Genomic DNA, 24,208 nt, shown 5'->3' with positions numbered 1-24,208 from the left:
CAAACAAACAAACAAGCCCTCCTGAGGATCTCTCACCTCGTACTGCGAGTTGAAGCTGAACGAGAGGCTCATGGAGTCGCCCGTGATGCTGTCGGCGATCACCGAGGGGGGAGGGAGAGCTGCAGGACAGAAAGACGAGGTCAACGGGGGTCGACCCCCCCACACAATGTCCCTCGCACATTAAATAAACCCTGTGGGGGTTTTAAATGTGCAACAGAGACACGTATCACGTTACCATGACAACGCTGAGCAAATGGGGGGTTAACTGGAGTTTCTACTCACTGACTCGTTTTCCGGCGTCTTCCATCACGAGACGACACGTTTGCTTAATTTGTAATATTTGCGACTCTATTGTCTCTATAAGACACTATTTGACTTCCAGCATGTGTCCCCGTGTGTCCCCTGTGTGTGTGTGTGTGTGTCCCCTGTGTGTCCCCGTGTGTCCCCTGTGTGTGTGTCCTGTGTGTGTGCGTGTGTCCCCTGTGTGTCCCCTGTGTGTGTGTCCTGTGTGTGTGCGTGTGTCCCCTGTGTGTCCCCGTGTGTCCCCTGTGTGTGTGTCCTGTGTGTGTGCGTGTGTCCCCTGTGTGTCCCCTGTGTGTGTGTCCTGTGTGTGTGCGTGTGTCCCCTGTGTGTCCCCGTGTGTCCCCTGTGTGTGTGTGTGCCCTGTGTGTGTGTTTGTGTGTCCTGTGTGTGTGCGTGTGTCCCCTGTGTGTGTGTGCGTGTGTTCCCTGTGTGTCCCTGTGTGTCCCCTGTGTGTGTGCGTGTGTCCCCTGTGTCCCTCCTGTACCTTTCTTGGGGGTGATGGATTTAACCTCGGACCAGTTGCCTTCACCTCGACTGGTCACGGCCGCCACCTGGAGAACACGCCGGCCTCATGAAACACTCGTGTGCACACAGAAAGCCACGCCCCCCTCTGTGATGTCACGGGTCGCTCACCCTGAATCGGTACAAAGTGTCCGGCTGCAGCTCCTTCACCTCGCTGCTGGTGGTGGTGCATCTCTGGGACGTCCAGTCGGGACCTCCTCGCTCGCTGTACTCCACCTGGACACGAGCGTTTAGAACATCTTCTAAACGGAAACGAAACTCGAGCAGGAAACAACAACATGGAGACAGAAACTCACGATGTACTCTCTGACGAGGCCGTGTCCTTTGTCCGGAGGGCTCCAGGACGCCTCCACCGTCCCGTCCTCGCCATTATCACAAGACAGCTGCAGGTTCCTGGGGGGGTCGGGCACTGCAGGACACACACACACACCTTAAGGTCGGCGTGGTGAAGTCTTTAAAGATGAGGTCGACGTTTATTTACAGGATATTCAACCCGCATTTCTCTGGAAAACACGGAATGATTAACTAAAGAAATCTGGAGTCTGCAGGTCAGGACAGACGTTAAAGACTTACTGGACATTTGGAACACGATGTCAAATTCATACTCACGTCCCTCTGGCGTCCTCACGGTGATCGCCTCGTTGCTCTTGTGCAGCCTGCTGAGGCACTGGGTCAGCACCTTGACGTGATAGGTGGTGTCGGGCTGCAGCACCATCAGCTTGTAGCTGGTCTTGTTGCTGTGCGTGTCCATGACGGTCCACTGCTGGGTGCCCACCAGCCTGGTGGGGGGGGGGGGGGGGGGGGGGGAGGGGGCACGACAAGAAGCACCAGGGACTCAGCGAATGATGTGCTCCGTTCGGGTTGGTAAATCCCCACGGCCCTTGAAGGCAGCATTTCATCCGAACTCACCTGTAGTAAACGAGGAAGTAGCAGGAGTCCACAGGGAGGCTCTTGGGACGGGACCAAGTCAGCGTGATGGCACCCAGGAAGTCAGGTGTCCACTGGAGGTTCTGGACTTTATAGGCCAGGGTGTCTTCTAGAGAAGTGGGGGGGGGGGGGAGGGGATGGGGGGGGTCCTCGGTTTAGTTTCATCTCACAGACAAAAAGGCCACTGCCAGCAGCCACCAGGTGGCAGCACTGATTCCATGCATGAGGTGCTTAGTGCGTTGCTGCAGTAGAAATACACCAACTACGTAGAATGACCCCAAACACGACGTCCCCCGATGGACTTACGGGTGCAGTTGTCCTCGTCGCTGTGGTCCGAGCAGTCCAGGAAGCCGTCGCAGCGCTCGCCGTCCAGAACGCAGGCTTCCCCGTCAGAGCAGCGCGTCCCGTTGCCGCAGAACAGAGGCCCGCGGGTCGCTGTGAGGGGGGCGGGGGCGGGGGCGGGGGGGGGGGGGCACCAATGTGAACACCACACTAACAATTTGGTGCAATATGAACAATCATTGCGTCTGATTATGTATTAATTCTCTTTTATTACATCCCACCGGTTTGATTACTTTAGTATTTGATGTGCTTTTCATGCTTTTTCTAAATCCGTTGACCTCCATTAAACCCTAACCTGCCCCCCCCCCCTCTCCAGCGGCGTTGCTTCGGGGACTCACGGCAGTGGGCTTCGTCCGAGCCGTCCTGGCAGTGCGGCACGCCGTCGCAGCGCTGCCAGTCTGGGATGCAGCGGGGCGGGCGGCGGCACAGGAACTGACCCCGGGTGCAGCGCGTGGGAGAGGGCGGAGCCTGAGTGGGGGCCGGCGTTTTGGTGCTGCCGTTGGCTGCTGTCGGGGAAACAAGCAGTTTATATTTGTCCTCTGTTCATTCTTCTTTCTTTCCTCTTTAATCATTTGACTTGTGTTCACAGGTACGTGAGCGGGGAACCTCCACCTGTGGGACAGGTGTGTGTCTCTACCTGCGGGACATGTGGGCAGGTGTGTGTCTCTCTGCCTGTGGGACATGTGGGCAGGTGTGTCTCTACCTGTGGGACATGTGGGCAGGTGTGTCTCTACCTGTGGGACATGTGGGCAGGTGTGTCTCTACCTGCGGGACAGGTGCGCGTCTCTACCTGCGGGACAGGTGCGCGTCTCTACCTGCGGGACAGGTGGGCAGGTGTGTCGCTACCTGTGGGACATGTGGGCAGGTGTGTCGCTACCTGTGGGACATGTGGGCAGGTGTGTCGCTACCTGTTGGGCAGGTGTGTGTCTCTACCTGTGGGACAGGTGTGTGTCTCTACCTGTGGGACAGGTGTGTGTCTCTACCTGTGGGACAGGTGTGTGTCTCTACCTGTGGGACAGGTGTGTGTCTCTACCTGTGGGACATGTGGGACAGGTGTGTGTCTCTACCTGTGGGACATGTGGGACAGGTGCGTGTCTCTACCTGTGGGACAGGTGCGTGTCTCTACCTGTGGGACAGGTGCGTGTCTCTACCTGTGGGACATGTGGGACAGGTGCGTGTCTCTACCTGTGGGACATGTGGGACAGGTGCGTGTCTCTACCTGTGGGACATGTGGGACAGGTGCGTGTCTCTACCTGTGGGACATGTGGGCAGGTGTCTCTACCTGTGGGACAGGTGCGTGTCTCTACCTGTGGGACAGGTGTGTGTCTCTACCTGTGGGACAGGTGCGTGTCTCTACCTGTGGGACAGGTGCGTGTCTCTACCTGTGGGACATGTGGGACAGGTGCGTGTCTCTACCTGTGGGACATGTGGGACAGGTGCGTGTCTCTACCTGTGGGACATGTGGGACAGGTGCGTGTCTCTACCTGTGGGACATGTGGGCAGGTGTCTCTACCTGTGGGACAGGTGCGTGTCTCTACCTGTGGGACAGGTGTGTGTCTCTACCTGTGGGACAGGTGCGTGTCTCTACCTGTGGGACAGGTGCGTGTCTCTACCTGTGGGACATGTGGGACAGGTGCGTGTCTCTACCTGTGGGACATGTGGGCAGGTGTGTCTCTACCTGTGGGACAGGTGTGTGTCTCTACCTGTGGGACAGGTGCGTGTCTCTACCTGTGGGACAGGTGCGTGTCTCTACCTGTGGGACATGTGGGCAGGTGTGTCGCTACCTGTTGGGCAGGTGTGTGTCTCTACCTGTGGGACAGGTGTGTGTCTCTACCTGTGGGACAGGTGTGTGTCTCTACCTGTGGGACAGGTGTGTGTCTCTACCTGTGGGACATGTGGGACAGGTGCGTGTCTCTACCTGTGGGACATGTGGGCAGGTGTGTCTCTACCTGTGGGACAGGTGTGTGTCTCTACCTGTGGGACAGGTGTGTGTCTCTACCTGTGGGACAGGTGCGTGTCTCTACCTGTGGGACAGGTGCGTGTCTCTACCTGTGGGGCAGCCCAGCTCGTCGCTGCCGTCGGGACAGTCTGCGTAGCCGTCACACACCCAGGTGTTGATGATGCACGCTCCGGAGCCGCAGTGGAAGCGGTTGGGGGCACAAGTAGAGCGGCCGGGGGCCACGGTGTGAGGGGTGACTCCGCCTACCGGCAGGGAGGAGGAGGAGGGGGGGGGGGGGGGGGGTATTTATTGTCGACCATCAATAAATATTTTTTATCTAAATGTAGTAGATCGAGGTATATGATGCTTGTGAGGGCATAAAAAAAAAAATAAGAAACCCAAAGCGTTGTCAGTTATAACCTTGTGTGTTGGTGTTATTACGGGTAAGATGACCTCAGATGACCTGATGCTTCATACTCGTGTTATTTCTTTAATATATTTCATTATAACATACATATACGTTTTATTTGAACTTCTGTATTATTTTATGCACATGAATAAATACCAATATCATTCATATCTTCCCGTCCCTGAAACCTTTAACTGGTGACGTCTGTGGCGAGTCTGATCCCATAATGCAAAGGGAAGCAATGTGGTAACCCGGGGCGACCCGTACCCGTGCACTGGGCCTCGTCGGACCAGTCCCCGCAGTCGTTCTCCCCGTCGCACTTCCACCACGTCGGGATGCAGCGGCCGTTGCTGCACTCGTACTGGAAGTAGCGCGAGCAGCCGGGGACCTCGGTGGGCGCCGCTGCAAGCGGAGAATATTCACGCGTTCACGTCGATGTGCTTCTTATTCAACGCGCGCGCGTGTGTTTCGTTTTCCTTCCTCACCACAGTTGGCTTCGTCGGAATAATCCCCGCAGTCGTCCATGCCGTCGCACTTCCACTCCAGGCTCACGCACACCCCGTTGGCGCACTGGAAGGTGTAGGAATCGCACACTTTACCGAACTCCGACGGCGTGGCTGAGAAAAAACACACACACACACACACACACACACACACACACACACACACACACACACACACACACACACACACACACACACACACAGAATATAAGATGAACTGGAAAAAAAAAAATGAAAATTGAAAATGTGTTTGAGGAACATTCACAACGTGCGTATAAACAAGCGGAGGCCTATTAGACCTTATGGAGTCAGGGAGTCACCATCCACCCATCGTCAACCACACAGGCACAGCAGGGGGGCTGGAGTCCATCCCAGCCAACTTCAGGTGATAGACGGGGTTCACCCTGGACTGGTCACCAGCCAATCACAGGGCTACACAGGGACCCACAAACATTCACACACCTACGGGCGATTTAGAGTCACCTGATCCCCGGAGCAGGTCTTTGGACTGTGGGAGGAAGCCGTTATAAAAGGAATAAGACGCGGAACAGAAACCCACCACATCCGGCGTAGTCGGCGTCCTCGTCGGATCCGTCTTCGCAGTGTTTGATGCCGTCGCACACCAGCGACTGGAACAGACACTGCGCTCGGTTCTTGCACACAAACTCCATGTAGCGGGTGCACAGCGGGTCTGTGGACCAAAGTGGTGTTTCACATGTACTAAAGAAGCATGCACTCGTTCATATGACATACAAACACAAGTATTTGACACGGTGGATTTTGCAGGTTTCGACATGCGGCAGATACTCTAAATAGTATTATTCATTTAAATACAGATACACTTGGACAATATTACATTAACAAAGAACATGTTAATGTAGTTTTATTTTGTTTTGTCACTTAAAGAAAAGTATCTATAAATAAAAGCTCTTTCACCACCAATGATAATGATAATAATGATAATAACACACAGATCGAGTCCCTCACCACAGTTGTTCTCGTCGGCGCCGTCTGGACACTCCCGCATGCCGTTGCAGTGCGCGGTGGCCGGCAGGCAGGTGTGATTGGAGCAGAGGAAGCCGTTACATCGCGTTCCCTCTGCAGGTAAACAGCTTGTTTACGCTCCGGTCCAATCGTGACTGGACCAAACATGACGCGTGTCCCTGAACTCACCGCAGTACCGCGGGTCTTCGTCCGAGTCGTCTTGACAGTCGTCGTCTCCGTCGCACATCCAGCGCTGCGGGATGCAGTGGCCCGTGTGGCACTGGAAGCTGCTGGCCTCACACGTATGGCGTCCCACTGGGGGACAAACGGGCAGAGACGAAGGCTCGGAGACGCGGAAGACGGCGGCGACGTTTGTGTGAGAAAACAACGTGCTTCCCCACCTGTGCAGTTGGCCTCGTCCGACCAATCCCTGCAGTCGTTGTCTCCGTCGCAGCGCCACGCCTCGCGGATGCAAACGCCGCGTGCACACGTGAACTCTCCCGGGCCGCACTGGTGGGACTCTGAGGACGTTTTTAAATGGCTCTTAATAACGGGACCACTGAAGAAACATCTTTTTGTGTCATTTCTCACTTGGAACGGTTTTATGTTTAAACTATTTAATGGTGCACAGCAGCCTCTTGTGGACGAGGTGAATATTACAACAACAAATACAAGAGAAAAATGAATCAAAGATTTAGGCGAAAAAAAGAAAATCACGCGTTTTTATAATCGGGAAAACAAAACAGTGAAGGAACTTGTTGTCAAACCACTTCTATATTTAACCATATTTAACATAATGTACAATTTCCTTTTCGTTTTATTGCACAAAACGAGAGGCCTCACCGCAGCGCTCCTCGTCGCTGTTGTCCCCGCAGTCGTCCTCGTGGTCGCACTTGAAGGCGAGCGGGATGCACGAGCCCGAGACCACGCAGCGGAACTGGTTGGACGGGTCGCAGGTGGTGGTGGCTGTGGGGATGAGTGTACGGTAGAGGTGTTAACGTCAACGCGCCCCCGCCCCCCCCCCACCCCCGTTGGTGACGTAGAAGGGGGCGGGGCCACTTACGACACTCCTGCTCGTCGCTCATGTCTCCGCAGTCGTTGTCGCTGTCGCACTTCCAGATGCTGCTGATGCAGCGGCCGTTGGAGCAGCGGTACTGGTTGGGCAGACAGCTGTGCTCTGATTGGACAAAGGGTCACATGTGACACTCAATATAATATAATATTAGCTTCATATTACCTTTGTTTTTTTTATTTTGATGTATTTTGATGTAATATCAGTAAAAGGCTCACCGGTCTTCACGCAGGTGCCGTTCTGCAGCAGGTACCCGGGGGGGCACAGGCACTGCAGCTCCCCGGTGGGCGTGGCCACGGTTGGGGCGCCGTCCGGGCAGACGCAGGTGTGCCGGTGACCCGGCTGAGGCAGACACAGCAGACTGCACGGCTGGTCGGCGCAGGCGTTGTGTCCTGGGGGGCAAGAACCTCAGAACCTCAGCTCAGACACACCGGTGGGGGGGCGGGGTTGCTTTTCTGTGAGCCTCAATGCGATTCAAGATCCTTCACGGTTCAATATACTGCGTGTACTGTGTTCTTATCAATAAGTAAAGGAAATATTAAAAACAATACGTCATTTACTCCTTTGAAAAGCAAAATTGATGCATTGCATTTGTTATTTTTAACCACAACTGTAGAAATAAAACTATTATTTTATTTTGAAACTGAAACCCAAATGCCGAAAAAGAGAAATTCTCAACCATTTATTGATTTCCTGATTTTTATCCCTGTTTGTTTGAGCTTTCGCTATCTGACCTTTCTCATCTTACTCAGTATCTCATAACTGCTCTGCAGTCAACGTAATGTTTGAATCAAGAGAGAAGTAGAGTCATTTCCTCATAGACGTCTATGGGAGCAGAGGAGTCGCCCCCTGCTGGTCACTACAGAGAAGTAGAGTCATTTCCTCATAGACGTCTATGGGAGCAGAGGAGTCGCCCCCTGCTGGTCACTACAGAGAAGTAGAGTCATTTCCTCATAGACGTCTATGGGAGCAGAGGAGTCGCCCCCTGCTGGTCACTACAGAGAAGTAGAGTCATTTCCTCATAGACGTCTATGGGAGCAGAGGAGTCGCCCCCTGCTGGTCACTACAGAGAATGCAGCTTTAACTCAAGGAGCAGTCTCACCTCGGTTCTTCCCCTTGTAGAAGATCTTGAGGTCCATGACTCCGGTCAGTCGGCCCACGATCAGCTCGTTGCTCTGGGAACCGGCCTTTGGGGCCTTGAAGATTCCCATCCTGGACCAGTCGTCCCAGTAGAGGTCGTTCTAATAAAAACAACAAAAAAACAAAACAGTTTTAACCAAGAGCCCCCCCTTCCCGATTATCCCGGCCGGAGAGCAGGGTCCCAGAGGGGTCCCCTGACCTTGAAGACGGCGATGGCGTAGGGGTGTGGCAGCCCCTCCACCAGGACGCTGCGGGCCCCCCCCGTGAAGTCGGCCCTCTCGATGCGGTCGCTGTAGGCCTCGGTCCAGTACAGCCAGCGCTCGTCTGCCGCGATGCCGTTGGGCCAGCGGACCCCCTCCGACACCACGCAGGACGCATTGGTGCCGTCCATGTAGCTCCGGTACACGCCGGCGGCCCGGTCGCCCCAGTCCGTCCAGAACATCAGGCTGCGGGGTGAGAAGGGCGGGACCGGTTTCACATTAGGTCGAAAAATGTGTTTTTCCTTTGGGACAGGTGTGTCTCCGGGTTCTTCACGTTAAAATATGTTTATGTCATGAAAAAAAACAAAAAACATTAAGTCAAAAATGTAAAGGAATATGAAAATGTTTTGAAAAATACAAAGCAACTTAAGTCATGGAGGAAAAGTTTTAAAATATTTGAAAAAAAAAATCAAAATGTTATTTTGAAAAATGCGGGGGGAAGGTTTAGACAAAAATGTAATATATAGAGAAGTTAAAATATGTACTTGAAATTAAAAATATAAATATATTTAATACTTTTTGAACCAGACGTTCTTTTTCAAAATATAATAAAAAAACATGTGTGCCAATTTTCATCACTTTATAAAAAATTTAAATCTGCATGTTTTTATAAATAAATGACACATAACTGAGTCTCTGAAGTGTGTGTGTGTGTGTGTGTGTGTGTGAGACCTCTCTCCCGGCAGCAGGACCAGAGCTCTTGGATGTTCCAGGATGGACGAGTTGAGCAGCGTGTGCCTCATGTCGCCATCCGGGTTCGACACCTTCAGACACGATGGCAGATCACATGATTGCGTGAGACTTCATTTAATGTTGACCTACGATTTCTGAGTATTGATTATTTGAAACGATTCAAAGGCTGGATCTGACTTTTTATCCGTACCTCGATCTTCTGCGCCCCGGCGTCGACCCAGTAGAGCAGCCTGCTGATGGGGTCAAAGGTCAGGGCCTCCACGTTCTGCAGGTCTTTCCTCACCACGACCTCCTGGCCCGTGCTGCCGTTCAGACACAGACGCTGAAGGACAGAGGGTCAGAGGTCACACGGAGGAACGCTGTTGGTCACGTGTCGCCGATCGCGTTCGTCGTGGCTTCTCGCCCGCAAGTCGACCCTCCGGTGTGCAACACAAAGAGCCCCCCCCCCCCCCCCCCGCCGCCGCCAACCTGTATGGTGTCCAGCGAGATGTCGGCCCAGTAGAGGCAGTTCCTGTCGTAGTCGAAGTCCAGCGCCACGGCCTCCCGGAGGCCGGCCAGGGGCAGCGCCTGGTCGGCGCCGGTGGCCAGGTCGTAGCGATGGATGGAGTTCCTCACGGCGTACAGGATGAACTCGTTGCTCTCTGAGCACAGGAGACACGACAAAACGCCATCACACGTGGCCTTACATTCCCCTACAAAATAAAAGCGTCGTGGCGGGAGGGAAAGAACTCAAACACGTTGAAACTAGTTCCGAAAATAGGAAAACAATTTAATCTGAATATCACACGTTATATTTATTTATTCAGTCGGTTTCTCTTTTAGAACTTTTAATCAGGTCATGAAGAATGTGTTGTGTTCTGGAGGGAGACGGGTTCGTACCTCCCACGGGACAAGGCAGCATCTCTCCATCCAGCCTGGACGCCACGTCTCCTCCACTGCAGCTGTCTCCTGGAACCCTCCTGTAGCTGAAGCAGGAACACCGGTATTAAAATACTGTATAATAGATACGGAACTCCATCGGAGGCCATCGCACCAGTGAGGGGAAAGGTGGAGGAGGCAGAAGAAGTGGAACAGGAGGAAGAGGCGGTGATTTCATTTTAACACACGCGGTCGTGTTGACGGTTTGGTCGAAGAAGACGAGTCCACGTGGCGTTCTCTACTGCAGCACACGTCAGGCAAACAAACCACGCTAAGCATTGTGGGAAGCGGCTCACCCTTTGCTGCGCCGGTAGGTGGTGCCGACGGGACACGGCACCGGCGGAGCGTAGAGGTCGCCTGAGAACTCGGGGTCAGGGACACACACCTGCAGGGACAAGTCCTCACTGGGCTTGAAGCCGTAGTCACTGGGTGGAGGAGGACGGAGGAGGAGGTTTCTTATAACACAGCGTTACACACACAGCGCCCGGAATGAGTCGGCCACGAGCACCCTGAGGCCCCGCCCACCATTCGTAGTCCTGCCGCGTGCAGGAGCAGTTGGCCACGCTGACGGGCCGGTCGAAGTCCTCGCCGTTGAAGCAGGTGGCGTGCGGCGCCCTCCTCTTGAAGGTCACCTCTCGGCCCAGCAGGCACTCGTTGCCGTGCTCGTCCGACGGAGACCAGCGCTTGTAGTCGGCGTCGGAGCACGGCACGCCTGGGACACCAAAGAAGAAGAGGAGGAGTCACCGTGAGGAGGGGCCGGAGACCTCCTCATCTCCTCCATCGGACGTCATTTCTCTGTAGCTTCAGCTAGCTAAGTGGCTACCTAGCGTGAGCCATCTTGGGCCTATTCTTCTAAAACACGCCCCCGTGTCAGGTGGAGCGCCGTGATTGGCCGCTGCGTGCGAAGAGGAACGTACCCAGGACGTCGGAGGTGTTGACCTGCAGGATGAGCCAGCCGTGCCGCTGGTCCGCGTAGGAGCCGAAGATGGTGAAGATGGTGCTCTTCTCCCCGGGCTCGGTGAGCAGCTGGTACACGTAGACGGCCCGGTCCGAGAAGCGGAAGTCGAACCACGTCTCGCCCTCGTTGGTGCTGAACCTGACGGCGACAGCGCTTGAGCGTTCAGAAACCCTCCCCCTTCAAAACAAAAGCCCTGCTCCTCTATGGAAAATCAACCACGATGACTAGAATTTCAAAATAAAGGTCCTGATGGAATCGTCGTGTCCAGAAGTGTTGTTAATGTTGTTAGTCTTTACCTGATGATCCGTAAACACTAAACTGTTCAAACATAATAAGACAAGTGGAATAAAATGTTATCATATATCACAATTTGAAGTTTCTGATGTTCACTTGTGATGTGTTCAAGGACCGTCAGATAGATCAAAATATAACAATTACGACCGTGTGTAAAGCTTCGGGCTACAAGAAAAAATGCCCCTCCCCCCCCCGTCGGAGAGTTTTGGGTTGATGATTTTTCAGCCCGTTCACCAGGTAGGAGTTTAAAATAATATTGTATTGTTTCTTTTAATCTGCAGCTTGTCCTCATATTCTTTGATCAAACAACATTAATACATCAACGATACACATGAGGTTGTAAGGGAACATACCTGTCACTTTAACTATGGACACAACCAGTGAATGATTAACAAGAATACGGGAACTAATTTACTTTGTCACCAGCACATGAACATGAGGAGCGAATGTTTGATTACCTCTGTTTACTGAGGGAGGGTTTATTTGTCTTTTCCCTCTGCAATAAGCTGTATAACCAGTCACACACCAGCTTCACTCACCCAGTCACACACCAGCTTCACACACCAGCTTCACTCACCCAGTCACACACCAGCTTCACTCACCAGCTTCACTCACCCAGTCACACACCAGCTTCACACACCAGCTTCACTCACCCAGTCACACACCAGCTTCACACACCAGCTTCACTCACCCAGTCACACACCAGCTTCACTCGCCCAGTCACACACCAGCTTCAGCCGCCCAGTCACACACCAGCTTCAGCCGCCCAGTCACACACCAGCTTCACTCACCCAGTCACACACCAGCTTCACTCACCCAGTCACACACCAGCTTCACTCGCCCAGTCACACACCAGCTTCACTCGCCCAGTCACACACCAGCTTCAGCCGCCCAGTCACACACCAGCTTCAGCCGCCCAGTCACACACCAGCTTCAGCCGCCCAGTCACACACCAGCTTCAGCCGCCCAGTCACACACCAGCTTCACTCACCCGCTTCACTCACCCGCTTCACTCGCCCAGTCACACACCCGCTTCACTCGCCCAGTCACACACCCGCTTCACTCGCCCAGTCACACACCAGCTTCACTCACCAGCTTCACACACCAGCTTCACTCACCCAGTCACACACCAGCTTCACTCACCAGCTTCACTCACCCAGTCACACACCAGCTTCACACACCAGCTTCACTCACCCAGTCACACACCAGCTTCACTCACCAGCTTCACTCACCCAGTCACACACCAGCTTCACACACCAGCTTCACTCACCCAGTCACACACCAGCTTCACTCGCCCAGTCACACACCAGCTTCACTCGCCCAGTCACACACCAGCTTCACTCGCCCAGTCACACACCAGCTTCACACACCAGCTTCACTCGCCCAGTCACACACCAGCTTCACTCGCCCAGTCACACACCAGCTTCACTCGCCCAGTCACACACCAGCTTCACTCGCCCAGTCACACACCAGCTTCACTCACCCAGTCACACACCAGCTTCACACGCCCAGTCACACACCAGCTTCACTCGCCCAGTCACACACCAGCTTCAGCCGCCCAGTCACACACCAGCTTCAGCCGCCCAGTCACACACCAGCTTCAGCCGCCCAGTCACACACCAGCTTCAGCCGCCCAGTCACTCACCCGCTTCACTCGCCCAGTCACACACCCGCTTCACTCGCCCAGTCACACACCCGCTTCACTCGCCCAGTCACACACCAGCTTCACTCACCAGCTTCACTCACCAGCTTCACTCACCCGCTTCACTCGCCCAGTCACACACCCGCTTCACTCGCCCAGTCACACACCCGCTTCACTCGCCCAGTCACACACCAGCTTCACTCACCAGCTTCACACACCCGCTTCACTCGCCCAGTCACACACCCGCTTCACTCACCAGCTTCACTCACCCAGTCACACACCAGCTTCACTCACCAGCTTCACTCACCCAGTCACACACCAGCTTCACTCACCCAGTCACACACCCGCTTCACTCGCCCAGTCACACACCAGCTTCACTCGCCCAGTCACACACCAGCTTCACACACCAGCTTCAGCCACCCAGTCACACACCAGCTTCACTCGACCAGTCACACACCAGCTTCACTCGACCAGTCACACACCAGCTTCACTCGACCAGTCACACACCAGCTTCACACACCAGCTTCAGCCACCCAGTCACACACCAGCTTCAGCCACCCAGTCACACACCAGCTTCACTCGCCCAGTCACACACCAGCTTCGGGGGGACACTTGGACTCACTTGAGGTGCGTGGTGGCGCCTCCTTGTGCGATGGCCATCAGGACGCCCCCGTGGTCGCCCCATGTGTAGAAGTGAGGGCCTGCCAGCGCCTGAGGACAGAAAACACGCGTCTATCACAGTAAATACACACAACGCTGTTTGTTTGTTTGTGCGGTGAATCCAAACTCAACGCTCGAGACGTCGAGGCAGCGGTCAATGGCGTCTTGTATCGTTAAGCAGAAGTGAAACAGTTTAATGAATCTGAAACCGATTGTTTAGTTTGCTTCGTGTACGCAGAGACACGTTAGAAGAAGTCGTGAGGCGAGTCCGCCGGTACCGACCTCCCTCCAGCGCGCTCCGGCGCTGCTCGACACGTACACGTTGGGCTTGTTGGCCAAGTTTCTGCCGACAGACCCTGAAACAAAGAGGACGACAGACGCGTCACAGACACACACACACACACACACACACACACACACAATCATGATGTCTGTCACCTTCGCTTTGAAGCTAACAAGATTTGATGGAAAAACACGTGTGTGTAAACATGCGTGTGCGTGTGGCCCATTGACGGGTCATTGCAGTAATTAGCTCAGCCGCTTGAGAGCAATAAGGAAGAGATTGTCTGTCTCTCCCTCCCCCTTCACCCGCTCCCTCCCCCTGCGTACTACGTTTCCTCCCCGTATCATAGCAACCACAGAGTCCCGTCGTCCCACCGGTGGCCATGATGAGTCCTGGTGCCGAGTCCTTGGACAGGATGGGCATCCTCCTCAGCTGGATGTTGAACAGCTGGCTCCACCGCTGGGCCAGGTGGAGGGAGCAACCTTTGCCCAGCTGGAGGGGAGAGGGGGGGGCACACGATTTAACAGAGCAGTCATTTAACAGAGTCGCCCCCCCCCCCCGGTGGTCACTGGTTTCTCTCGGCGTACCTGGCAGTCCACGGTGCCCCCCAGGCTGTCGGCGGCCGGCGGCTGGAGCAGCTCCCACGTCCCCCCCTTGTCGAAGGTGATGACGGAGCGCATGTTGTCCTCGCTGACGGAGCCGTTGATGAGCGTGGCGATGAAGACGCCCCGCAGCCCGTCCACGCGGTGCAGGTCGGCAAAGGGCTCGTTGGCAAAGTACCTGGAGTCAGGAGGGGACGCGTTGCCGCGGCAACGTCAAACATCAGGCAACAATATTACATTTCAATTTCATGTTCCTTCTCAATAAGCTCGGTATTACTTACACTAGTGTTTGCATTACTTCTGATATAATCATATATTTAAATATGTCGTTTTCCACTAGAGTTCCATTGTTCCTTTAAGATTATAATATATATATATATATATTATATATATATATTTTATTCTGTTTTTAATCATCAAACTCCGGCTCAAGAATTTCCTTCCTGCACCAATGTTTTATTCTGCGTTTCCTTTCGCAGCCAAAACGTGGCAGAAAAACATGAGAGTGAGCAGTAAATCAAAGGTCAGAGGTCATCTGATCAATTGTCCTTCAGCAGATAACGGACAGCGACGTCTTCCTGTCAGACCCCGAGGTTGCTACGGCAACTACTCGGCCACCGACGAGCTCGATTCGTAGAGAAAGAAGCGGCGTTATTGATCCTGCGTGGACGTGAAGAGTCTCACGTTACATCAGTTCTGTTTGTTTGGTATTAAATGAAAATAACAAATAGACATGAAAGTCTATGTGTGTGTGTGTGTGTCAGTGTGTGTGTGTGTGTGTGTACCTGATGAGTGTGTGGCTGCCTGACCCCCCCGGGCTGAAGTACAGGACGTTCTCCAGCGACAGCGAGAAGGAGAGGCCCTGCGTGTCGGAGGTGTACAGGTGTGTGACGTTGTTCAGGTGGTTCACACACACAAACACCTGCTCCTCCGACGCGTCCGCGATGTAGTACTCCTGTAGGGGGGGGGGGGGGCACGGTCACCTTCAGTCCACACAGAGGTGCATTCTGGGAGCAGTAGGCCGTTCAGTTGTTTTTATTCTTTTAACAGACGACTTGAATTCAAGCGTCTCATTGGTCCGTCTTGTAGCTCGGAGAGAGACTCACTGTGATTGGATGCCGGGTCATGAAGTGGGCGGCTTTCATTGGCTGCCGGTTGTAGGAGACCCAGAGCTGGACGGACGCCGGCTGGTGGCTTCCAAACAGCTTCTGGAGAGAGATGGGGGGTTAGGGGGGGGGGGGGGTTAGTGTGTGTCCCTGTGACCCTCAGAAGGATCTGTTGGGCCTCCAGCAGAGCCTCTTCCTTTCAGTCTTGTGTTCACTGCCTCTGCATCCTTTCCTTGTCGCCCCCCCCCCCCCCCCCTCCTCACCTGCGTGCTGGTGGCGAACAGGTACTTGTCTCGGAGCTGGAAGCTGTCCACCTGCTCCAGGATGACGGTGCGGTTCTGGTCGCTCTGGAAGAAGTCGGTGCTGCTGAGGACGGTGGAGACGCCCTGCGGCTCGTGTCTCTGGACCAGGACCGTGGTGGGGGGGTCGTAGGGCTCCACGCCCCTGTGGGGGGGGGGAGGGGGAGGACCAGTGAGCAGACCGATGACGGCACCAATCGTCTTTTCCCAAACGGAGTATTTTCAGTTTTAAGTTCCATGAACAGAATTCAGTGGGCCGATGCGCACAGAGGACTTCCTGTCCATCCGTACAGAGGACTTCCTGTCCATCCGTACAGAGGACTTCCTGTCCATCCGTCCCGCCCCCTTCTGAGCACTTCCTCTTTAGGCAACAAACGAGGAAGTGCCAGCGAGAGTTTAAGGAACAGACGATTCACTTCAGGGTAGAAAATGTCTTATTCATTTATTATATTATCATCCTTGTTTTAAAGGCCACTAACCAGCAGTGGACTGTGATTATTATTATTATTATTATAATTATTAGAGAAACATTTTACGCAAGTTTGAGGGTTTGCAGTGAAAAACACCTAAACGTGGCAAAAAAGGTTGTTTCCTTTCCTTTCTTCTCCAGTGGGGTCACTTCTGCTGACCCCCCCGTCCCTCGTGATGCGTTTAAGGCCCCTCTGTTTTCTGGGTGTCGCTGACCAACCAGAGCCGTCACACCGGCTTCCGCTAGATTGAACACGTTTTCTCTACGACGCCGCGTCTGAAAGTGCGTTTTTAGTTTTTGTGCTTTGTTCATTCTGCGAGGAAGTGTCGCGGTCGACATTGATGGTATCGTACTTTGCGGAACAAAAAGTTGCTTTTCTTTTTTGCTCTTCTGTAAGTAAAACCAGTGAACATTCATCCAACACCTGGACAAACCAAGATGGCGTCTAAGCTACGTGCTGATGAAGAGTCACCTCCCTCCTCCTGTCAAAGGGTGAACTGGACCTCCACCGACCTGATGACGTCCATCGTCACGTTTAATCTGCCTTTAAGTGAACCGATGAGTGAACGACAAACATTGTACTAACTAACTCCTAACTCCTAACGCCCTAAGCCCTAACTCCCTAACCCCTAACTCGTAACCCCTACCCTCTAACTCCTAACCCCCTAACCCCTAACCCCCTAACTCCTCCCCCCTAACTCCTAACCCCTACCCTCTAACCCCTAACTCCTAACCCCCTAACCCCTAACTCATAACTCATAACTCCTACCACGTACCATCTAACTCCTAACCCCCTAACTCCTAACCCCTACCCTCTAACTCCTAACTCCTAACTCCTAACTCCTAACTCCTAACTCCTAACTCCTAACCCCTATCCCCTATCCCCTAACTCATAACTCATAACTCATAACTCCTACCACGTACCCTCTAACTCCTAACCCCCTAACCCCCTACCTTCTAACTCCTAACTCCTATCCCCTAACTCATAACTCATAACTCCTACCACGTACCCTCTAACTCCAACCCCCTAACTCCTACTCCCTAACTCCTACTCCCTAACTCCTACTCCCTAACTCCTACTCCCTAACTCCTAAGCCCTACCCTCTAACCCCTAACCCCTAACTCCGAACACCTAACCCCTACCTCCTAACCCCCTAACCCAACCCCTAACTCCTAACCCCTACCTCCTAACCCCTAACCCCTAACTACTAACCCCTAACACCTTACACCTAACCCCTACCTCCTACCCCCTAACAGCACCCAGCGGAGCTCCGCTTCCCTTCAGCTCACATTCAGCTCCTCTAGTCAGTCGCATGTTGGATCCTTCATTAACGCCATCATGAAATACGCATCAGACACACATGGGAGGCCGCAGAGGGAAACGCAAACAAGCCGCCTGCGCAAATACAGAAAGTAAAACATTAGCCAACAAAAGACGTAGAGCAGGTGCGCTGGGAACCGCAAGGTTGGTGGTTCAAGTCCCGGCTGCTTCATGTCGCATGTCGAAGTGTCCCTGAGCAAGACACCTGACCCCTAATTGCTCCCCGGGCAAAAACATGTAAAATGCCATGAGTTAAAAACGTAAGTCGCTTTGGATAAAGGCGTCAGATAAATGACCTGTGATGTCATGTCATGTGATGCGGGGCTTCCCCGCCGGCCCCGCGTTAGACGGCGGGACGGCGGTCCTCCCGCCCAAAGAGACGAAGGAGCAGTCCGGTCCAGTAGTTCAGGTTAAAGACGGGCGGATGGTTGTTGTTTTGGGCGAGATGTTAGCTTTGTTAGCTTCATTAGCTTAGTGGTGTTCACTGCTTCTCTTCACCTGTCGGTGTCGCTCTGTGTGCGCTGCCTAAGCCCCGCCCCCCTTTTTGCAGCACCAGAAATGATTGCACGCGGTTTCAGAGAGCGTGCGATGCGTCATCTTATCGCATATTGCGACGGGCCTACGCGGGACAACACGTCCCGCAGGGGACAACACGTCCCACACATCTGTGTGGTCTTACCAGAAGTAGGTCTTGACGTGCTCTTGGATCAACACCCAGGTCTCTCCGAAGTCATCGGACTTCCACAGCTACAGGAGGGGGCAGGAGGACAGATTGGGGGGGTTAAGCTACACACGGATCGGTTCTTTTTGGCCTCATCGTGAGCTCAGAATACAAACAGTGTTCACTCCAGTTACAAGAGGGAAGGAATCAGTAGTGAAGATCGATGCTGAGAGACAGAGGAGGAGACATGGAAGGACAGGGAGACAGAGAGACAGGGAGACAGGGAGACAAACAGACAGGGCCTCTTTCATCACTACAGATGAACATTCTAAGAAATGAAGATGATGGAGACAAGAACATGAGCATTACTCGTGTCTCCAGGAGGCGACCGGAGACCTGGAGCGAATCAATGGGTGATTTTATGGATTATTGGTTACCTGCTTGTTGGGGTGAGATCCGTCGTAGCCGAGCACCAGGCCGGCCCTCCGGCTGTGCAGGAGCAGGTCGGTGGGCTTGAAGGGCAGCGAGAAGCCCCTCACCGCCCCGCAGAAGTCAAAGGTGTTCCACAGGTAGTCGTTGGTGGAGTCCACAAACAGGTACTGAAGAACGGGGGGGAAAGGAGCCTCTGAGCTAAACTCTCATGGTCACATGACTGTTGGTCTCGGGTGGGTCCATCTTGGCTTCCTGGTTGCACTGAGGAGCTCAGAATTTTATGTTTCTCACAGAATCTTTTTAAAGTAAATAGTTTATTTAGGGCATAACTTTAAATGAAATACGTGCTGTAGATTTAACGTTACACTGAACATTCCCCTCTGGTCATGGAACCAGTTCATCCGCTGTATTCATTTAAAGCAAAGTTCATCTTCTTCCTTTGTTGCTCGAGTCGGATCAGAACTTTAATACCACGGTCTCGTCTCTGCGTTAGAGGAACTACGGCCGTTAGCTTCCTCTCAGTAAACACAGAAACAAACCCTCCTCTCAAACAAAGGCCCCTCTTCTTCATCACAGCTGTTAGCAGTGAAAGTAAACACTTTCATCTTCATTCATATTCATACGACTCCGGGGGGGACGAAGTCATGTGATGCGCCCCCACGGGGACTCACCCTCTTGTTGTCGGCGGGGCTGTGGTAGAACTGGGAGATGACCTGCTGGTTGCCGCCCTCGGCCTTCACCCCCGACAGACGGAACCTGTCAGAGACCAGAGCGAAGGTGGTGCCGTAGTCGTAGGAGACGTAGACCTGGGGGAGAAGAGGGGGGGGGGGGGGGGGGCAACAGCAAGAGGTCAGCAGCTACCGGGACAAATGAAGATTTGAGATTAAAGCAACTATTGATACTGTGCAATGCTTCATTTTATCATTTTATTACTTCAAGGAGATTCTGGCAAAGCAGGATGTGTGTGTGTGTGTGTGTGTGTGTGTGTGTGTGTGTGTGTGTGTAGCAGATGGAGAGTTTAATCTGTTGCTCAACAATCGTTCCATCACTAGAAACATTGTTTGACAAGTGTGAACACACACACACACACACACACACACACACACACACACACACACACAGCTGCTCAGTAACTGAAGCACAACGGTGACTAGGAGTCAGCAGAGGTCGTGTAAAGGCCGACGGAGGCGGACTCACCGAGCTGGTCTTGGGTCCGATGGCCCCCGCGCTGTCCCTGGCCAGCGCCACGATGACGTCGCTCTTCTTCCCGGCCCAGTGGACCACCATCTGGTTGTGGGAGTCGTTCAGGTTGACCTGCGGGACCAAGCACAGGGTCGGCCAAAGGTCGGCCAAAGGTCGGCCAAAGGTCGGCGCAGGCCGGCATTTCTTCCACAGACGGTCAGATTGTTTTCAAGATGTCGCTGACGTCTCTCAGACCAGTCCAGCGTGGACAGACCAGAGACCAGTCCAGCGTGGACAGACCAGAGACCAGTCCACCATGGACAGACCCAGATCCTCCAGCAGAGACAGTCCACCATGGACAGACCAGAGACCAGTCCAGCGTGGACAGACCCAGATCCTCATTGGACCTGCTCCTGGCAACGATCACTCGATCTTTTCGGTCTGTGTTCAGTTCATTGAGTAAATTCTTGTTAGGATTTTTATCCACAAGTTTCTGTCTCACCACTTTTAATTAGAATGAATAACGTGTTTCCTTTGGTAATTATACCTCACATTAATTAAAAAGTATTAATCCACCGAGAATCAGAAAAGAAGTCGGTATGAACGTGCAGGCCACATTTATTAAATAAGAAAGAAGGAAACACACAAACTTTATGAAATAATGTGACTCTTTCACCGGAGTCGGGACCCGAGTAGGCGAGCGAGGCGAGCGAGGCGGTCTCGGCGTGGAGGGCTGAGCATCCACAAAAGGCGGCGGAGGCGGCGTTGGTCATCCCGACCAGGCGCTCGTCTGAGGATTACCGAGCGAAGAGAAACTTGAGCCGGATGAACTAGATGATGAACATCTCAGCTCCACTGGAGGAGGAGCTCGGTGGGTCCTCATTACTCATTTGGGAGTTCTCCCAAGCGGAGCCCGCAATGAGAACGGGTGACGGGGATGAAGCTGCATTCTCTCTGCTGACCACCAGGGGGCGACAGACCATGAAGAAGGAGATACTTTAGGGCGGGGCTACTCGCTGATGGACAGGTCTCTAAAAGAGACGTACACAACGTCAATAAAAGTCGATCCAGAAGAAGCTCTCGTGGTCTAACAGCTGGCCTGCGATGTGTCTCAGATCCATTGTGGATTAACGTTGGGGCGTCTGCGCGTCACGTGACCAGGAAGAACCAATAAGAGCATTTGTCGGTACTTGCTTCACTCACAAGCAGCTAATCTACAGTGAGAGAAACACCGCCCAATAAAGAGAGACAACTCCGCCCGTTACAGTCCCACAGAGTCCTCCGGGAACAAGGAACCCTGAAACAGATCAGTCAAAAAGCAGACGTCTGCATCAGCACCATCTTTAGATTTGAGTCAGCTTTATTTCTGCAGCCGATACAGAAAACACTATCTGCTGCATTCCTCCTCCTCCTCCTCCTCGTCTTCCTCCTCCACTCTGACGGCCTCCTGGAGGAGTTGCGCTCTGTGTCTGGTACCAGCGAGGAGCCGAAACAGGCAACACAACAATACACTCTCTCGGGGGAGGGAGGGGGGGAGGAGGGGGGAGGGCGCTGCACCCTCCTCAGCTCTGAGCGCTCCATTATTCAGCCGAGCCTCAAACAGTGACATCATCTCTGCAGGCCTGGCAGGCGACGAGGGCTGCGTGCTCACGCTAGCATGTGCACATCAGTGGCCGGCCTGTTTTTCTTACACACCCCCCCCCCGTCAGGTGGAGTACGACTCAAAGAGCTTCTACGGAGAACAAACAGGCTCAAATGTTGTTGCACACAATAAATATATAACAATAATCAGCTTCGATAAGAATTTTAAGGAAGGCTTTAAGAATTGGAGCGTCGAGGGTAAAGACGAGCACCGCCTGAGTGTGTGCGTGGGGGGGGTTTGAGGGTGGTGCTGGTGGGAGATGGAGGTCGTCTCTGCTGGAGCAGCGAGACGTGACACGGGGGGTTCGGGAGGACGGAGGCGTCAAACTTAGTCCAATCAAAACAACGGTTTGAAGCGTGTCACTTCTGTATTAAAAACGGGACCAAATAGCTTTGGTCTCCATTACTGGATTATTGTGCCGTCCCGTCCTAACGCGGCCGCCTGCTCGGTTGCTGGTTTGATTCCACGTGTTGCTGCAGCTCCACGGTGCCCTTTGGACGGCCGCTGGAGGAGCCGTAACCACGGCAACCAGCGATGTCCCCCATTCGCCCACTTGTTATCTGACAAACAAACATGTTGCAGGAGGAACAGATGCTGTTGATCCCTCACAGATCGTCAACATCAGTGTAAATAAAGTTTAAAATCATCGATTTGTTCCCTCAGTAAACTTTGTAAACACGAGTTTATGGTCTCAGTCTCTTTAGTAAATTATAGATTAAAATCAGCGCCGTCGTGGCTTCAAGCCGACGGGTGGCGTCACCATGACTACGTCCACGGCGCCCTGTGGTTTGCACGAGGAACAATGAGGGAAGGCCGGTTTCGCCCTTCATCATCATCATCATCATCATCGCAGCTCGCCCCGTGTCAGATGGCCACAGACCGACTCAGTGGTCCTTCATTATGTGTGTGAACTTGCTTATGACGCCTTGAGGACGCCACAGGGAGGACCAGCCGAGGGACAAACCCTCCACAAGCCGAGCGCGGGACGAACTAGAAACCCGATCCGGATCGGAGCCCCCGGGGACCGGTTCTTGTGTTCATAGTCAACTAATGGTCCTCGTGTTCATGCAGAATAATTTAACCTCAAACAGCGTCTCTATTGGCTGTCGGGCTGAAAGAAAGAAACGGCTGCAGATTCTCTTCAGTACGGCTGAGAAACTAAACAGGTCATTTAGAAAAAAGGGTCCTGATTGTTTGACTCGGTCCTCCAGCAGCAAACAGATCATTTTATATATTAAAGATGGTGACTGCATTTGACTTGTGTGTAAACCATTAGTTTGTTTCCACGTAGACAAAACCAATGGATCGCATTTTGTGACTATTACAGGAACTAGTCTGGTCCTTTTTTAATTTAAATAAAATCCTGTCCAACAACAAACTAATCGTCTAACAATAAAAGACACGCTCTGACTTTTGACTTTTATGTCGGCTGGTTCCTCAAGCAGCTACCAGGCCTCAGAGAGCCTGTCAAACATGAGGACACATTGTCCCAGAGACACCACCTCGGGTCAAACATGAGGGCACATTGTCCCAAAGACAATAACACCACCTCTAGTCAAACATGAGGGCACGTTGTCCCAAAGACAACGACACCACCTTGAGTTAAACATGAGGGCACGTTGTCCCAAAGACAACGACACCACCTCGAGTCAAACATGAGGACACATTGTCCCAAAGACAACGACACAACCTCGGGTCAAACATGAGGACACATTGTCCCAAAGACAACACCACCTCGAGTCAAACATGAGGACACATTGTCCCAAAGACAACACCACCTCTAGTCAAAAATGAGGACACGTTTTCCCAAAGACAACGACACCACCTCGAGTTAAACATGAGGACACGTTGTCCCAAAGACAACAACACCACCTCGAGTCAAACATGAGGACACGTTGTCCCAAAGACAACGACACCACCTCGAGTCAAACATGAGGACACATTGTCCCAAAGACAACACCACCTCGAGTCAAACATGAGGACACATTGTCCCAAAGACAACACCACCTCGAGTCAAACATGAGGACACATTGTCCCAAAGACAACACCACCTCTAGTCAAACATGAGGACACGTTGTCCCAAAGACAACGACACCAGTCGGACTACGGGATGAAGTGTTGGTAACGAAAGACAGCACCACCCTCCTCCACCTGTGTAGGTCAACACACACACACACACACAGAAGCAAACAGCGTGCGTCACGCAGCCTGTTTACAAACACTTATTATATTTGATTAAACTGGAGATGAGACCAGGTGTGTGAGACCTTCTGTCCACAACCGGCATAAGCCTCGTTTCCAGTGAAGTTCGGCTGAGAGCAACTTGTGGTGAAGCCACAGATTGTGAACAAAGTTAACGTTAAACGTGTGTCATGTCAACTTTCAACACGCTGTCGGAAAAGGAAAACTTGGAGCGTTTGTTTCTCGCCGCACATTTCTGTGCTCGTCATCTTCCATTCAGAACAACCCTTCCGAAAAGCGGGTTTGTGTTGGTTTCCGTGTTTAACGGCAGACGGGCCGTCCGAGATACAAAAACAAACCCCGTTGTCACATCTCACGGGAGTTCCGGTGACTTCGGCATTAATTTAATCTCCGTGCTACGGGAATAAATCCCCCGTTATCCCGTCTGAGATGAGTCACTGCCG

General features: G+C 52.9%; 1 protein-coding gene across 1 annotated transcript in view; it reads right to left on the bottom strand.

The window, feature by feature from the left end:
* sorl1 (sortilin-related receptor, L(DLR class) A repeats containing) overlaps positions 1-24,208 on the bottom strand; it is a 31,769-nt gene that overhangs the window by 5,848 nt on the left and 1,713 nt on the right. Inside the window, exons 2-39 of the mRNA XM_078106644.1 lie at positions 19,937-20,053; positions 19,411-19,545; positions 18,745-18,906; positions 18,326-18,393; positions 15,821-16,001; positions 15,558-15,659; positions 15,237-15,406; positions 14,437-14,629; positions 14,224-14,341; positions 13,849-13,922; positions 13,529-13,617; positions 10,930-11,108; positions 10,538-10,724; positions 10,309-10,437; positions 9,974-10,059; positions 9,563-9,735; positions 9,285-9,416; positions 9,074-9,165; positions 8,341-8,587; positions 8,104-8,242; positions 7,220-7,393; positions 6,993-7,106; positions 6,773-6,895; positions 6,331-6,450; positions 6,119-6,244; positions 5,933-6,043; positions 5,505-5,636; positions 4,928-5,059; positions 4,710-4,844; positions 4,144-4,296; positions 2,433-2,600; positions 2,059-2,187; positions 1,735-1,861; positions 1,435-1,604; positions 1,122-1,234; positions 937-1,041; positions 788-854; positions 37-119 (exon numbers count right to left, since the gene is read on the bottom strand). Of these exons, the coding sequence (XP_077962770.1) occupies positions 37-119; positions 788-854; positions 937-1,041; positions 1,122-1,234; positions 1,435-1,604; positions 1,735-1,861; positions 2,059-2,187; positions 2,433-2,600; positions 4,144-4,296; positions 4,710-4,844; positions 4,928-5,059; positions 5,505-5,636; positions 5,933-6,043; positions 6,119-6,244; positions 6,331-6,450; positions 6,773-6,895; positions 6,993-7,106; positions 7,220-7,393; positions 8,104-8,242; positions 8,341-8,587; positions 9,074-9,165; positions 9,285-9,416; positions 9,563-9,735; positions 9,974-10,059; positions 10,309-10,437; positions 10,538-10,724; positions 10,930-11,108; positions 13,529-13,617; positions 13,849-13,922; positions 14,224-14,341; positions 14,437-14,629; positions 15,237-15,406; positions 15,558-15,659; positions 15,821-16,001; positions 18,326-18,393; positions 18,745-18,906; positions 19,411-19,545; positions 19,937-20,053 (5,055 nt within the window). The remainder of the gene's footprint in view (positions 1-36; positions 120-787; positions 855-936; positions 1,042-1,121; positions 1,235-1,434; positions 1,605-1,734; positions 1,862-2,058; positions 2,188-2,432; positions 2,601-4,143; positions 4,297-4,709; positions 4,845-4,927; positions 5,060-5,504; positions 5,637-5,932; positions 6,044-6,118; positions 6,245-6,330; positions 6,451-6,772; positions 6,896-6,992; positions 7,107-7,219; positions 7,394-8,103; positions 8,243-8,340; positions 8,588-9,073; positions 9,166-9,284; positions 9,417-9,562; positions 9,736-9,973; positions 10,060-10,308; positions 10,438-10,537; positions 10,725-10,929; positions 11,109-13,528; positions 13,618-13,848; positions 13,923-14,223; positions 14,342-14,436; positions 14,630-15,236; positions 15,407-15,557; positions 15,660-15,820; positions 16,002-18,325; positions 18,394-18,744; positions 18,907-19,410; positions 19,546-19,936; positions 20,054-24,208) is intronic.

This window comes from Gasterosteus aculeatus, chromosome 1 (genome assembly GCF_964276395.1).
Source record: "Gasterosteus aculeatus chromosome 1, fGasAcu3.hap1.1, whole genome shotgun sequence".
NCBI lineage: Eukaryota > Metazoa > Chordata > Actinopteri > Perciformes > Gasterosteidae > Gasterosteus > Gasterosteus aculeatus.
Note: the sequence above shows the minus strand (reverse complement) of the source record. Positions and strands in the feature narration are given on the sequence as shown.